General features: G+C 39.7%; 1 protein-coding gene across 2 annotated transcripts; it reads left to right on the forward strand.

Moving 5' to 3' along the window:
* The first annotated feature begins 2,897 nt into the window (after positions 1 to 2,897).
* LOC134674365 (clavesin-1-like) lies at positions 2,898 to 15,699 on the forward strand. 2 transcript variants are annotated; one of them, XM_063532421.1, is made up of 7 exons: positions 2,898 to 2,963; positions 10,294 to 10,469; positions 10,827 to 10,980; positions 11,944 to 12,048; positions 12,572 to 12,719; positions 13,832 to 14,048; positions 14,319 to 15,699. In XM_063532421.1, the coding sequence occupies exons 2-7, from the start codon at positions 10,331 to 10,333 to the stop codon at positions 14,471 to 14,473; spliced, it is 918 nt and encodes a 305-aa protein (XP_063388491.1). In that variant the 5' UTR covers positions 2,898 to 2,963; positions 10,294 to 10,330; the 3' UTR covers positions 14,474 to 15,699. The 2 variants fall into 2 exon arrangements, with proteins under 2 accessions (XP_063388491.1, XP_063388493.1); XM_063532423.1 differs by having other exon boundaries at positions 2,950 to 2,967; positions 10,327 to 10,469.
* The last annotated feature ends 61 nt before the right edge of the window (positions 15,700 to 15,760 follow it).

Below are 15,760 nucleotides of genomic sequence, written 5' to 3' on the forward strand. Positions count from 1 at the left end.
GTGTGTCTGTATTCATATCTTGCAAGTTAAATTTGACCCACAAGTTTCCTATAAAAGCTGAAAATTAGCATGCAGTTGGGTGACAATATATTTAGATATTATAGTACCATCGAACTGATGATCTGTTGATAGACACAGTATGTGAAACACGCATAATATCAGGTAGCGCAGTGCAAAACTGGCCTTTTAATTAGTTCGCCATTTCCGTATGGCAACCCTTTATTTTTCTCTTCCTACCAAGCTCTGAGTGGCTACCGCGAAAACAGAATTTCGCAAATTGCGGAGATTTTTCTCTGTCACTCTAATTACGCCTTCATTGGAGTAAAAGGGAAAGATCCCCGCAATTTGCGAATTTCGGTTTTCGCGGTAGCCGCTCTGAAACGAGTACCAGTGATAAAACAACGCAACTTATTTTTGTTTGGGGTTTTTAGTATTGTCTTGATGAGAATTAGTTGCCTGTGAAAAAAAAGTACAGTCAGAGATAAAAGCTTGTACCAAAAATTAAATTTTCGCCAAAAACTTATTATATGGAGTAGCTGTCATGAAAATCTCAATTGTGTCTGGAAATAATGTCAATTGTGTGTTGTTATCGTAGAGGCTGTATGTATACATGCACTTTGTGATAATTTATAAAAAAATAAAAATAAAAATATGTGAAAGTATCAAGACTACTTGTTTTATTTCCTACGTATTAATGTAAATACTAGCATTATGATCCTATAGAGCAGCGCTCGGCAACCTGCGGCCCGCGGGCCGCATGCGGCTCGTGAATCTGTCACTTGCGGCCTGAGAGCCGCCTTGGCTATTTTGTGTGTAACAGTGACAAACGACAATGTCTCATAAAGTCATAAATATTGACAAAGTACGGCCCGCGTCACCTCCGTTAACTACTATTTAGCCCTTGGCTGCTAAAAGGTTGCCGACCGCTGCTATAGAGGAAAACATCCCGATATACGAAACGCATTTTTGGTATCGTCTTAAGTCGTCCCATTCGTTTTTCGTCATTTTCTTAAATTAGTCCTATTCTGCTTTCGTCACCCATTCTACATTCATCACAATCGTCGGTGGCTTTCAATGTAGAATGAGTGACGAAAGCAGAATAGGACTAATTTCAGGACTTGACGAAAAACGAATGGGAAGACCCCAGACGATACCGCATTTTTGTCCACGCTGGAAGAGAGACTTTTGCTTTGCTCGGTCAGTAAAAAAACAGCGAAGAGCATGTCGGGCCATACTCACTGTAGGGTTCCGTAGTTGCCCGTCCGTCAATAGGCTGCCTTGAAAGGGGAGCTATCAGTATGTATCATACTATACTGTACATAACAAGCAAAAAGGGTGTAGGTATCTTATTAGAAATGGATTAAAAATATATGATTTTTGCATTTTTTTTAAACCTGTAAAAGCGACTGGATTAAATCAAATTGGCATCATGTTTTAAATTTCTAAACACGCTTCTAGCAACATAGGGCCCCCAGCCATACAAGAAGTAATAAGAAAAAACATACAACCGAATTGATAACCTCCTTCTTTGAGATTTGGAAGTCGGTTAAAAATCCAAATTTTCCCAGTGTTTAAATCTTTGATGTAGGAAAGAGATGATTTTGCTTTGTTTGAAAATTGAACGAAACAAAACAAATGAAATACTATTTGCAGAGATATATAAAGAGATAAATAAAGTCTAAGAAAAAAACGTGCCTCGGAAATCAAGTAAAAGTCATTCTCGAATAGATGGCGCACACACCTTAAAAGTGTGGCCTATTCTCGGCTAGATGGCGTTGACGACACCGTTTGATATTTAACAATTTTAACACATATCAGTGAAAGAACATGGGTCAGTATGGAACAATAAAAATTAAAAATCATTTATCCGTAAACATATTTTGATTAATTTATACATTTTCAATTTTATTTTAAGCTTTAATCGTATGGCGATAGATGGCAGTAATGTACCGTGACTACAAAATTTACTTTGGCAATAGCCCTCTATACTATCTATTCTCTTTGCTATTTAAAATTGATTATATGTAGGACCGGAACGACCGGCCAGTCTGGTCCTAACTATAGGGTCACAAAGGTCGCGACCTTGTGGCCCGCACCGCATTTCCGTCCGACAGCGCGAGCCGTCGTGTGATTCGCATCTTCGCACGGAGAGGTGGAGCCAATGTGTTAATACCATGTGTTTTCGGCATATAAATGAAAATTCAGTACAAAGTTAAAAACCGTAGCACGGGGCGCCGCTCCGAAGTGCGGAGCAATGTGATAACCGCCTGAGCCTAAAGCCCCGCATTCACACTCCTACCTTGTAGTCCGCCTCGTTGGGTAGGATTGTGTATGGGGGTTGCGCACTACGAGCCGTCCTACAAACGGCTAAACGGTAGGACGGCTCGTAGTCCGCAACCCCCATACACAATCTTACCCAACGAGGCGGACTACGAGGCGGCCTACACGGTAGGAGTGTGAATGTGGGGCTTTACTAGAGTTACGAGGCTCGGGTAAAAAGTGCAGCTGCTTAGCATCGCGCTCGTGGCAAAGCGAGTTGCTATTTGTCAGTACCGTCTTTACCATAAGGGCACACACGGGGCCCGTGCCCAGGGCCCCAATCCTCAGGGGCCCCGAAGCCAGAAGGATTGATTAATGATTACCCATAATACGTAAATAGAAGATTATAGTAGAAAAATGTTAGTTTAATTCGCTTCTTTACTTTCCAAAAGGACCGTTTTCGTATATGCCCAAGGGCCCAAGCATAGTTAAAGACGGCCCTGGATGCAATGAGAATAATATTATTATAATATCAAATCAATAACAACTTCTTTATATCTAAATGCCGCACGTCCATAATACAAATATACCATAATTTTATTATGCTTACAATTGTTCCTCAGTACAAACTAGCCTTCACGCAGAGTGGACGGTTTAATACATAAATATTCAAGTGTGCGAAGTTTTCGTGAGGAGCATTAAAGGTAGGTACACACTAAGTAAATTTTTAAAACTTCACCATATCCGTCTGTCTGTCTGTCCGTCCGAGGCTTTGTTTTCCTATAGATTTGTTTTGAGTACATACTAGTATATCGCAAATAAATCTAATTAATAGCCCCTGAGTAAGAAAAATAAAAATCAGAAATCTTAATAAAATAAAATTCAAATAGAGGGACTCTAAATATTTAGAAGTAGGTACATAGTGAACTAGGTGCCTAAAAACCCTTATAGGTTCGCCGTGTTTGTCTGCCCGTCCGCAGATAATATATAACTATAAAAACCGTTTAAAAAAGGGTAAAGTGGGGATGATTATTTTTTCAATTTAATCCTATGGGGTGTCATTGGATAGGTTTTTCAAAAAAGGGTGCTTTAAAAATTTTTGATTATGTAAATATTTTACGAAATAATCGTTCCGAAAGAAAAATAATGCGATTTGTATCGTGGATTGGCAAAGCGATATTAAGTATTATTTTAATTTACGCACTTGTGACCCCTCTGGTATAGCAGGTGTCCACTATTACCTGGCTTAAGTACCATCAAGCAATTCGTCTGCTGGTTTGCCTTCTATATATATAAACATAAAAACTGAATGGGTACTTCTCATAGTGGAAAAACTAAGGTCAACAACAAAGCCAATAAAAAACGATAAGACACGTTTATTCTCGTATTCATATTTACATACTCGTAAATAGATACTTCGGAGCTAAATATAGAACTCTAACAATAAATAGTGTAACCTGATGATGATGATGTCCTCCCAGACGTATCCGTCGACGGCGACACCCGGACAAATCAGTATCAGGTATTCAGTAAAGCCTGACGTGCATGGGCTCGAACGTGACTTGCGAAACCGAGTTTTGTCTTAAACTTCCGGCCGCAAGACATGCAGTAAAGCTCGCCATTTGAGTCGTAAGTGTATGTGTAGGAGGGCTTGGGCCGAGATTTTCGAAGCTGGCGTTTAGCGTCAAGATCTTCGAGGCGTGCACTTTCGAAGTCGTAGAGACCAGTGTTGACCGCAGTTCGCCAGTCCGATCTCCGAGTTGCAAGCTCCTCCCACGACTCACACGATATGCCGGTGGCCGACAGGTGGCGTTTCAAGACGTCCTTGTACCGCAGATATTGTCCACCGGCCTTGCGTTTTAGTACAGTCATTATATCCAAAAAATCGACCCTACCCGTGAATAATTAGTTCTTGGATTTTTTTTTCGTAGGTCCCTCAGGGGAGTCACTGGGAGTGTAAATTCAAAAAGTAGGCTGAATCAGGCTCCTGCGTATATTCGAAAAATGGTTTTTTTCCAAAAAAAACGGTTTTTCTTTATTAACTCGGCCATTTTTGATTTTACAGTAAAACCGTAAGGACAAAAATTGTAGGAAATTTGATTCTCTACAAGTTAGTCCAGTCATTATATCCAAAAAACCGTCCCTTCCCGTGAATAATCAGTTCTTGGATTTTTTTTTCGTACGTCCCTCGGGGGAATCACTGGGAGTGTAAATTCAAAAAGTAGACTGAATCAGGGTCCTGTGTATATTTGAAAAACGGTTTTTCTTGAATAACTCGGTCATTTTTGATTTTACAGTAAAACCGTGAGGACAAAAATTTTAGCAAATTTGATTCTCTACAAGTTTGGTCCTCACAATTTTTCTTCTAGGATCGATAGTTTGGAAATAAAATTTGAAAAAAGCGACAAATTCAAAATATTTTCAACATCTCGTTTATTTTCAACTTTACGACATAAATGAAGAGGACTAAACTTGTAGAGAATCAAATTCTGAACAATTTTGGTTCCCACCTTTTTTCCCCCAAAATCGATATTTTAGAAATTAAACCTGAAAAACGCGACAAATTCAAAATATTATCATTATCTCCTATGTTCCACGCTTTACGGCATAAACGAAGGGAAACAAACTTGTAGAGAATCAAATTTTCTAAAATTTTTGTCCTCACGGTTTTACTGTAAAATCAAAAATGACCGAGTTACTCAAGAAAAACCGTTTTTCGAATATACACAGGACCCTGATTCAGTCTACTTTTTGAATTTACACTCCCAGTCATTCCCCCGAGGGACGTACGAAAAAAAATCCAAGAACTGATTATTCACGGGAAGGGTCGGTTTTTTGGATATAATGACTGGACTAACTTGTAGAGAATCAAATTTCCTACAGTTTTTGTCCTTACGGTTTTACTGTAAAATCAAAAATGGCCGAGTTATTGAAGAAAAACCGTTTTTTTGGAAAAACACCATTTTTCGAATATACGCAGGAGCCTGATTCAGCCTACTTTTTGAATTAACACTCCCAGTGACCCCCCCGAGGGACCTACGAAAAAAAAATCCAAGAACTAATTATTCACGGGTCAAAATCTATAATGACTGTACTATTTACCCGAAGCTAGTTCGGAGTAACACACAACCTAGTGTGTTGCAAAAAAAAAGTAACATAAAATACCTAATTAATATAAATATACCTACATTTTATAAAAATCATTATAAAAAAAGCTACTTCACAGAACAAACTAAATAATCTACTACTTAGACTTATATACTGTCGTATTAAAATCTTATCACATAAAAAGTATAAATAGTCCAGGTTTATTAAGTATTTAGGTAAGTAGGTACTTAGTTTTATTGATCATTTAAATAGGTTAGGTTAGCTATTAATTATACCTATATATAAATACGTAGTTATGTTGCTTACTTAAATACTGAAACACAACACACGGCAGTCTAACTATACGGGATAAATCCAGTACCTACGGAGGGTCTCTATTGTTTCCCATATACTCGTAGTTTTAAGTCATACTTAATGTATTGTTTGGGCCCGATTCGGATTTTAAAATAGACATTAGACATCTTTTAAACATCACCAAGATACGATAACGATATGTTTAAGATCTAACCTGTCAAATTTGACATTTGCGCGATTCTGGAGATACTCTTGAACGATTTCCACAGGATATGACTATTAGAGATCCAATTCACATCTAACAGATATCTTACTCTATCTAAAGTAAAAGTGAAATTGGTTGCCCGAATTGCGCTGCAAAAGAGAACTAGTGATAACTATCTAAACTATAACGTATCTAGAATGGATCTAGTACGTGTCGTCTCTTGTGAATATCTTGAAGTTCGAATACGGCAGTTTGTTCGAATTTTCGTTAGACATAATTGTTTTTTTCTCAGAAACGCATAACTTTTTAGGATTGCCATAAAACAAACCTAACCTAACCTATCTATAGAATAACCTTACGAAAATCCTGAAAAGTTAACGGTTTCAGTTTTATGACTAACGATAATATGACAAACAATACATTATCACTTAAAACTTTATTGGAAACAAACGGATTACCTACGGGAATTTGAAAAACATATTTTTCCAACAATGTAGAGATTGTAACGGCTCGATTCTGAAAATGTATTACATAGATCTCTATTAGACCTCAACAAGTTACGATATGGATAATTTAAAGATATTTGTAAGATAGATATGTCAAATTTGACGTTTGCGCGATTCTGGAGGTCCTCTTGGACGATTTCGACAAGATAGATATGTCAAATTTGACGTTTCCGCGATTCTGGAGGTCCTCTTGAACGATTTCGACAAGTTATGACTTAGATATATATCCAAGTCACATCTAGTCGATATCTAATGTAAATCTAGTTGATCTCTATATCGTTTCTAGATCTTGTGATTATCTCGTTTCGCGAATACGCGTGTAAGGCTCCACCAAAACAGGATTTATTCAAATTCGACCCCTGGGGTGAGTGGGGTGAAAATGGGGCTCAAATTATTCAACAATTTCTATGCGGACCATAGACTAGGAATCCTCTAGAGTCCTAGACCGAGTTTAGAGCAATTATTTCATGCAACCGATGATGCCAAAAATGCGGGGGTGCGCGGGACGGGGTGAGCGAAGTCTCGTGCCGTGATTGGTCCGTTCAAAGACACGGACGTCACACAAAGACACTTTCGACTCGAACATGGAGTAAAATTACTCTATGCGTGGCAGAGAGGGTACCTAGCGCGACTATGCTCAGTGTGGAGGATGTTTTGTCTGTGATGCGGACTAACCCACGTATTCATGAAACTTACCAAACCTCTATTAAATTTTGTTCCTTTCTAGCAAAGTTGACTTATGTCAAATGTGACATTTGACATTAATTTGTCAAAATGATAGATAAGGACAAACGATTGTCAAATGCTTGTCACACTTGACAAGCGCTTATATAAATAAATATCAAAGAGTAGGTATAATAATATATAAATAACGCCAGAAGTCATCATAAGTTGCTTGACAACTTTAACAAAGAAAAAGAATCAAACGAAATAATGTTGATACTATGTATTCGATAGACAATAGTTATTTGTTTTACAAGGGGGCAAAGTTGTTGTTTAACCGCTCGTGCTAATATTGATACCCGAGCAAGCGAAAGATTCCAAAATTGAACCACGAGCGTAGCGAGTGGTTCGAAAAATGGAATCTTGAGCGTAGCGAGGGTTTCAAAGCACGAAGGTTAAATAAAATTTGCCCCCGAGTGAAACACAAAATTTTTCACCACACCAACCCGAAGGAAATATTAAATGTAAAATATCAAACAAAATCAAACCCAAATCAAATCAAAATGAATGTTATTAAATATTTATCATCCAAAATCATCATTTAAAAGTCAATTCTACCAGCAAATATAAGAAAACAACTCAAAATTTGCATTTGATTACTTTGCCTCACATGTGGATAAAATGCAACTTTGCTATTCGTTTTCGAAGTGCAAAGTAAGCCTTTCCGAGCTGGTGTGGTGAAAAATTAGTTTTCACCTCAGCAGCTCGAACAAGGGTACTTTGCTTCTTAAAAACAGTGAGCAAAATGCGATTTTGCTCACTGAGTCATTTTGTCTCACTCAGTGAGCAAAATCGCATTTTGCTCACTGAGTGGGACAAAATGAGTGAGCAAAATCGCATTTTGCTCACTGAGTGAGACAAAATGGCATTCAAGTGACCTTTATAGTCAAATGTCATTTCAACAGGCGGGGTCTAATACAAGTTCGATATAGATGGGTTCTATTATCTCTGTCCCTCTAGGTATGTTCTCACTGCTTAGGGTGAAAAATTTTGTGTACTACACGAGATCAAAGTTATTTACATCTCGTGCGCTTTTGAATCCCTTAATTACTACGCTCAAGATTCTAAATTAGATTAGATAGAGATTATTATAGAATCTTTCGCTTGCACGGGACTCAAAATAAGCACTCGAAGAAATATCAAACTTTGATTTCTTGTTGTACAAATAACTATTTTCCCTTGCAATTTGCAATACGTATTATTTATAAGTCGATAGGTACTACAATAAGGTAATTAATTATTATGGGACATAACATAAGGTCACCTTGACAGATTCTAGAAAAATAGCTAGTCAAAACTATTTTTTTTTACATTATATAGGTAGGTACTTAATACTTTCTTTGCATTTTGTCCTCAAGGGATCAAAATTCTGACTAGACACTAGAAAACAAAGACCGACCTTGTCTAAAATGCATAAATCTAATATAATTTCAGGTAAAATTCATCTTTTTTTTTTGTTTAACAAGCTTTAGGTATAAGTATAGTGATATATCGGTAAGGACATTTAAACAACTCAGGTTGTTATTTTATGTAAAAGCAAGGTCAAAATCTAGCGGTCAAAATAATTAAATAGGAATTACTTAACTATATGTATAAATATGTTTTATAAAAATAATACCTAATCATGAAAAAAAAACCGAGTCATGAACACAATGTGTTCATGACTCAATTCGCCTATAAATATAACGAAATAACCCCAATGCACCGTAAGGAGGTTTTCACACTGGCGAACTGCGCGCGAGTTGAAGCGAGTGCGCAGTGAGTTTGCCGCGAGCGCGTAACTATCTCGCCGCGAGCACGCAACGAATTTTCAATCAATTCCAGTAGGTACCTATCTAAGAAGGTGTTCACGGAAGACCAGCGTCAGGTACTACTCCAGTAGGACCCGGCATTATCCTGAGTGTTCACCTTTTTCAGTGTAGTTACAGTGCACAAGTTAGTTATAAGTCATTCTTCTCTTTCCTTCTGTGTATGTATTGTATAACTGTGTACAGCCTGGCAAAAAAGAGTAGAAATTAAAAAGTGGCAACACTGTAGCGTCGTCCCGTTCTCTTATACATGTTGATTTGAAAGGGACGACACTACAGTGTTGCCACTTTTTAATGTCTACTCTTTTTTGCCAAGCTGTACTTATACTGAAATAAATGGTATTCTATTCTAGTAGGCAGCGAAATCGATGCGCACTCGCGCGCTCGCTGCGCGTTCGTCTGGCTTTTAACTCGCCCGCAAATCACCAGATACTAGTCAGAAGGTCAAAATAATTACAGCGGAAAAATATCGAGTTTCCGCATAATTAAATGATAAAATCACGATAATATTAAGGTAAGTACTTATACTGTATCCGGCACATATCATTATTATGCTGATGAGACGTACGAGTATTTTATTACCTAAAATCGAACATAGTAAGTACCTACATTAAATATTAAAATTGCAATGTTAAATACGAGAAATTCATTTAATTAAACATAAATAGATTTAAACAAAGTTTCTTCAGTATTCATTCGAACGTACATTTGACATGAAAATGATCTCAATAATATCATTATCATTCGCGCGCCTCGTGCACGGGCACGGGCAAAAAAAAATCAGGTAACTATAGTCCTTAAAGGGGCCCACTGATTAACAGTCCACCGGACGGTATCGGCCTGTCAGTTCTTTGAAACTGTCAAAATTTTGTTCTAACTGACAGGCCGATACCGTCCGGCGGACTGTTAATCAATGGGCCCTTTAAGTAGGTATAGGTACTCAACATAATTTGAAAAATGCTTACTTAATAGTTTTTACTGCACCTTGAATTAGGGCCATAGTTGTAAGTTGTGGACCTCGGAGTAATTAACAATGGAGACGCCATGTCTAAAATTTTCGGTACAAAATAGTCTGCCGTTTTTTGCGGGGGAGGGGCACATCAAATGTATAGGTACGTCATGTCAGATAAACGTCAGTCCATACATATGGTTGACATGTGGTTGACCATTGGCCGCCTATTTTCGACAGAGGGGAACGCCTGTTAATGGCGGCTCCATTGTTAATTACTCCGAGTTGTGGACTAAAGTTACCTGATTTTACGGTAGTAGTAAAGTTTGGATTAGTTAGCCTCTGTAGATAAACGTTTAAAAAATTGAACAAAGAATCGGAGGACAGTAAAAACCTAACCTGACAGTGAAATAACTAACCTGACTACGAGTATTTCAACAGATAGCAGATAATAGCAGCAGCAGATCTTAGCAGCAACATGTCTTCGCCGGTGGTAGTGAAGCAGCTTCCTATAGAGGAAGAGTACGCTAAGAAGACGGGAGTCACTCCTGAGGATGTAGCGCAGCTGCGGGCTTGGCTGGGCACTCAGCCTCACCTGCCAGGAGATCTCATTACAGGTACAAACCAGATCCTTCAACAGACCAACATCCCTTCGCTAGTGGTAAGAATACGTACGTCAAGACCGGAGTCACTCCTGAGGATGTAGCCAAAAACTGCGGGCCTAGCTGGCCAGCCAGCCATTTTTGGAACATTGGCGTGTTAAGATGTTTGTGACTCGACTATTCCTCTCCAGCATCGATCCTTATAATTACATCACCCTAATTTACTTCCTTCTTAGTGGTATCATCCCTCAAACAGTCCATCTACAGTTAACCTACCCATTTGTTTTCGTAAGTTACGTGACACCACACCAATTCGAGACCAATTCTTTAGAGCTCTACAGAACAGTTCCTGAAGCCATTTCCCTTTCGCAGACCTAGAACTGGTGCTCGTATACCACTGCTGCCATCGCAGCGCCGAGGTCTCCAAGCAGGTCTTAGACCTGCACTTCACTCTCAAGGCCCTCTTTGAGAACTTGTTCAAGGACCTGTTGGTAAACGAAAAGATCTTCGCCTCTCTTTCTGCCGCGTAAGTTATTTGAGGGCGCGTAAGTTCGGGGTGAGAAGAGTCGTGGAATGTATTGGGCCCCATACATTCCATGACATGATGGTATGAAATAACGCGCCACAAGTGTCTGCCGCCCTGGAATATATTTCCAGCTAGAGATAAATAGAGAGTCCGCGTCCAAAAATATCTGTTACTGTTACAGTCTCATAATTGTGCTGTATTCAGCAGGAATACCTGGGCCGGATTGCATAATGATATACAAGCGAATACTATTGCTTTTCACGTATAAATACATACAAATACATGCTAAAATTGCTTATTCTAAGGTTATCTATATTAAAAGTGTCCACTGCGCACCGTGTGACCCTGATGTGTCCGCATCATCAAAACAACGTTTGGGTTTGCGAGCCACATAAGAGCATTTCACATTCTGGATAAGAACTGCGATGGAGTCACCATTGCCGGACACGACAAGGAAGATTGATTGAATAAAGGATGAATCCCGTTAGAACGGTACGGGTCCGGGCCGAGGCATCCGACACTTCGTTTTCTATAGAAAGCACGTGATCACCAGTCTCCTGTCATAGAAAACGAAGTCTCGGACGCCTCTTGCCTTCGTTCGGTTCTAGCGAGAGCCATCCTTAATTCCTAGCGCCACTTGCACTATCCCTCTAACCCGGGGTTAACCGGTTAAACATGGGAGTTACCATGGTTATCAGTACAATTTGACACTGGGTTAACGGTTTAAAGGGTTAACCCCTGGTTATTGGGATGGTGCAAGTAGGGTAAGGGCCACTTGCACCACCCCACTAACCCGGGGTTAAGCGGTTAAACCGTTAACCCAGCGTCAAATTGTATTGGTAACCATAGTAACTCAATGTTTAGCGGGTTAACCCCGGGTTAGTCGAATGGTGCAAGTGGCTCTAAGAGTTATCTGGGAATCGACGGAAATAGTTTCCTCTCATGGGTCTGTCTGTATTCCAGCGTGGTGTTGCCGTTGAAAGCTCGTGCTCACGACGGCTCGGCGATCACCTACTGCAGCATTATTGATCCAGATGCCAGGAAGTACGTCTTCATCGATGGACTTAGGTATGATTCCCACTTGAATACCATAAATATCTCATTATTATCACGATCGTCTTTTGTTTCAATCTACATTACTCGGCTTGACTCCTTGGCAAGTAGCTCTTTTGTTTTGCTCATGCACGACAGCAAAACAATGAACCGAAAGAGGCGGTTTTTTTTGTCCAGCATGTGGGGTTAAAGCGGATGCTTAAATACGTTTATTCTTGCCACTGTGGGCATTGTGGGTACATCCCTTGCTCTATGCGACATTTCCATCTACGAGTACACCGCTCAGATGATTGGCAGTACCTACTCGACTGTGCGTTCGTCCTGAAACTTCTTGCCTCACACGGCTAAACTGCAGCCTGCGGATCGATAAGACCTTTAACCTTCAACAAAACTTACTCCTTAGCTCACTCCCATCCTAAAGGCTGGCAACACACTTGCAACCCCTCTGGTGTTGCAGGTGTCCATTGGTAACGGTAATTGCTTACCATCATATGTGTATCATAAAAAAATACCTTATGAAGGTATTCCACGGTTTCAGAGTGGCGCTGATGTTGTTAGAGCTGACACAAGCGGAGCAGGGCACGTGGCCCGGGCTGCAGATCGTCTTCGACATGAGGACCTTCAGTCTGCAGCACCTGGCCAAGATGGACCTGCATACTGTGCAGCAGTTCATGTATTATCTTCAGGTGGGCACTTACTAGCACTCTTGCAGGGCACGTATCCTGCTTCAGATCTTCGTCATGAGGACCTTCAGACTGCAGGACCTGGCCAAGCCGGACCTGTATAGTGTGCAGCAGTTCATGTATTATCTTCAGGTGAGCACTCACTAACACTCTTGCAGGGCATGTGGCCAGTGGGTAAAGTTTATTTTTACTGCGAGCGCAGATTTGAGCCCCGAGCAAGCGTAAGATTTCATATTCCATAACAATGTAAATAGGTACAATATAACCTGCTATGTAAGTCATCGCTTATCTAAATGTTTAATAAGTAATAACTTAATAAGCATAACTAAGAGATGCAAAAGGTACGATATCAGGTATGCAAATATTATGGTCTATAAATGGGTAAGTATATCTATGTATGCATGTCTTATGTGGGTATGTACGAGTAGCTCCACAACTTTTCAAATTAGCAGCAAAAACATAGGTACGGTCAATCGGTCAAACGAACTAGTTTGGTCTTTTAGTTCCTTTAGTCCAGTTCGGTTGTTGAGGCGGGAATGAATATAACGCATACACTCGATTTTTTTTTTCAATCTTTGGTAACTATGAATAGTCGTTTGGTACAAACAAGTGCGAGTCGGACTCGCGCACGAAGGGTTCCGTACCACAATGCAAAAAAAAAAAATAATAAGCAAAAAAAAAACGGTCACCCATCCAAGTACTGACCACTCCCGATGTTGCTTAACTTTGGTCAAAAATCACGTTTGTTGTATGGGAGCCCCATTTAAATCTTTATTTTATTCTGTTTTTAGTATTTGTTGTTATAGCGGCAACAGAAATGGAAATTTCAACTGTCTAGCTATCACGGTTCGTGAGATACAGCCTGGTGACAGACGGACGGACAGCAGTCTTAGTAGGTTCCCGTTTTACCCTTTGGGTACGGAACCCTAAAAATGGAAATATATTTGATTTTCCTTCATACTTTTCGGGATTTGGCGTGTCTCATCGTTCTTTCATCTCGTTCACACTTGTGCCAGCGACATTGTGAACCGTTTAAAGAGAAAGATCCCGGCAATTTGCGAATTTCTGTTTTCGCGGTTGGCCCTCTGTTCACCAAACATGTTGCCTGTCCCCAGGAAGCCATGTTAGTCCGCGTGACCGGGATCCACTTCATGAACGCTCCGGTCTTCATGGACCGAGTCCTGATGCTCATCAAGCCCTTCATGAAGAAGACCCTCATGGACGTGCTGTTCGTACATCAGACTGGTTCCGGGACCCTGGAGAAGTATATCCCGGTAGAGGGGCTGCCTGAGGAAGCGGGCGGGGATTATATATCTGTGATGAAGGCTAGTGGTAAGTTTATTTGGCCAAGAGCACTGTCGGGCCATGCTTATTGTAGGTTTCCGTGGTTGCTCCTTTCGTCACTGTAAAGGTTGGCCAGGGCAAAAAAAATGGCTTTCCCAGACTTCCATTTATTTTTAAAGCCCTATCAGCGACACCCTTAATTTAGGGTTGAAGCGAAAACAAATCACCCCAACTTTTCGTGTACGAAAGTTACCCTAAAAATGTTTCTTTTTAGTTACTATCAATCAAAATTTTATGCATATTTGACATCTCTTTCAGCGAACCTACAAGAGCGCCTGAGACTAAACAAAGACTTCTTCGAGCAGAGGAACAAAAGGAGAGTTGTAGAGGCGCTCCGCCCCGGCCGCCCTAAAACCATCAGCGACATCTTCGGGGGCATCGAGGGGTCCTTCAAGAAACTCGACATCGACTAGTCTTCGACGTCGTATCGAATCGACTAATCGTAAGGCTTCTTCGAATTTAAATAAGTTGAATTTCTCTTGCGAGTGTGGAGCGGGCTTATTGGTCCGCAAAAATGTGACACCAGCCGGCAATAGCCTGAATTTGAAGAAACGCAATTTTATTTTCACCACACCAGCTCGGAAAGGCTTACTTTGCACTTCAAAAACTGATAGCAAAGTTGCATTTTATTCACATGTGAGACAAAGTAATCAAATGCAAATTTTGAGTTGGTTTCTTATGTTTGCTGGTAGAAATGACTTTTAAATGATGATTTTGGATGATAAATATTTAATAACATTCATTTGGATTTGATTAGGTTTGATTTTGTTTAATATTGTACATTTAATATTTGCTTCAGGTTGGTGTGGTGAAAAATTTTGTGTTTCACTCGGGGGCAAATTTTGTTTAACCCTCGTGCTTTGAAACCCTCGCTACGCTCAAGATTCCATTTTTCGAACCACTCGCTAAGCTCGTGGTTCAATTTTGGAATCTTTCGCTTGCTCGGGTATCAATATTAGCACGAGCGGTTAAACAACAACTTTGCCCCCGAGTGAAACAAATAACTATTAAATAATTTTTGACGTCGAAATGGTACTGATTGTGAGCAACACAATCGCTTGCAGAGTCCATGCAGAGTTGGATTTGGTCCAACTCTAGTACAATGGACAGTTAACAGTATGCAAATACAAATACAAATGGTTTATTCGCAGTAATATGGTTACATAGTATGGTGGTCTTAAGTAGGTACAAAATTGTTCTACATATTACGCCTTTTCTGGGCAATGGTAGTGGACGTCAAAGATATGTTTACACTTTTGCACTAATAAGGTGAAATAGTAAACATCTATGACGTCGACTACATACTAGTTAGACCAAAAAAAGACTGCAGCGATTTTGATAGCCACGCAGTGCAAATGTTATTTATACGTCATAATTTTATAGAAATTTGAACGCACGCAGTGCAAGTGTTATTTTATACGTCATAATTTTATAGAAATCTGACGTTTAAAATAAAACTTGCACTACGTGGGCTATCAAATTCGCTGCAGAATTTTCTTGGTCTAAATCCTAGTAACTTTCGAAAGCTTTCATATTAATTTAGGTTGTTTGGAAAGTTAGCATTTGCCCCCTTTTTGTACTATTTTTTGCAATTATTATGTGTGCTGTGATATTTTATAAATAAATGAAGTTATTTACTGATCAATCTTTGTTTTAGCCGTAACAGACTACCCCGCCACAGAATAAATAATAGTACTAGG

Source organism: Cydia fagiglandana, chromosome 20, assembly GCF_963556715.1.
Source record: "Cydia fagiglandana chromosome 20, ilCydFagi1.1, whole genome shotgun sequence".
Taxonomy (NCBI): domain Eukaryota; kingdom Metazoa; phylum Arthropoda; class Insecta; order Lepidoptera; family Tortricidae; genus Cydia; species Cydia fagiglandana.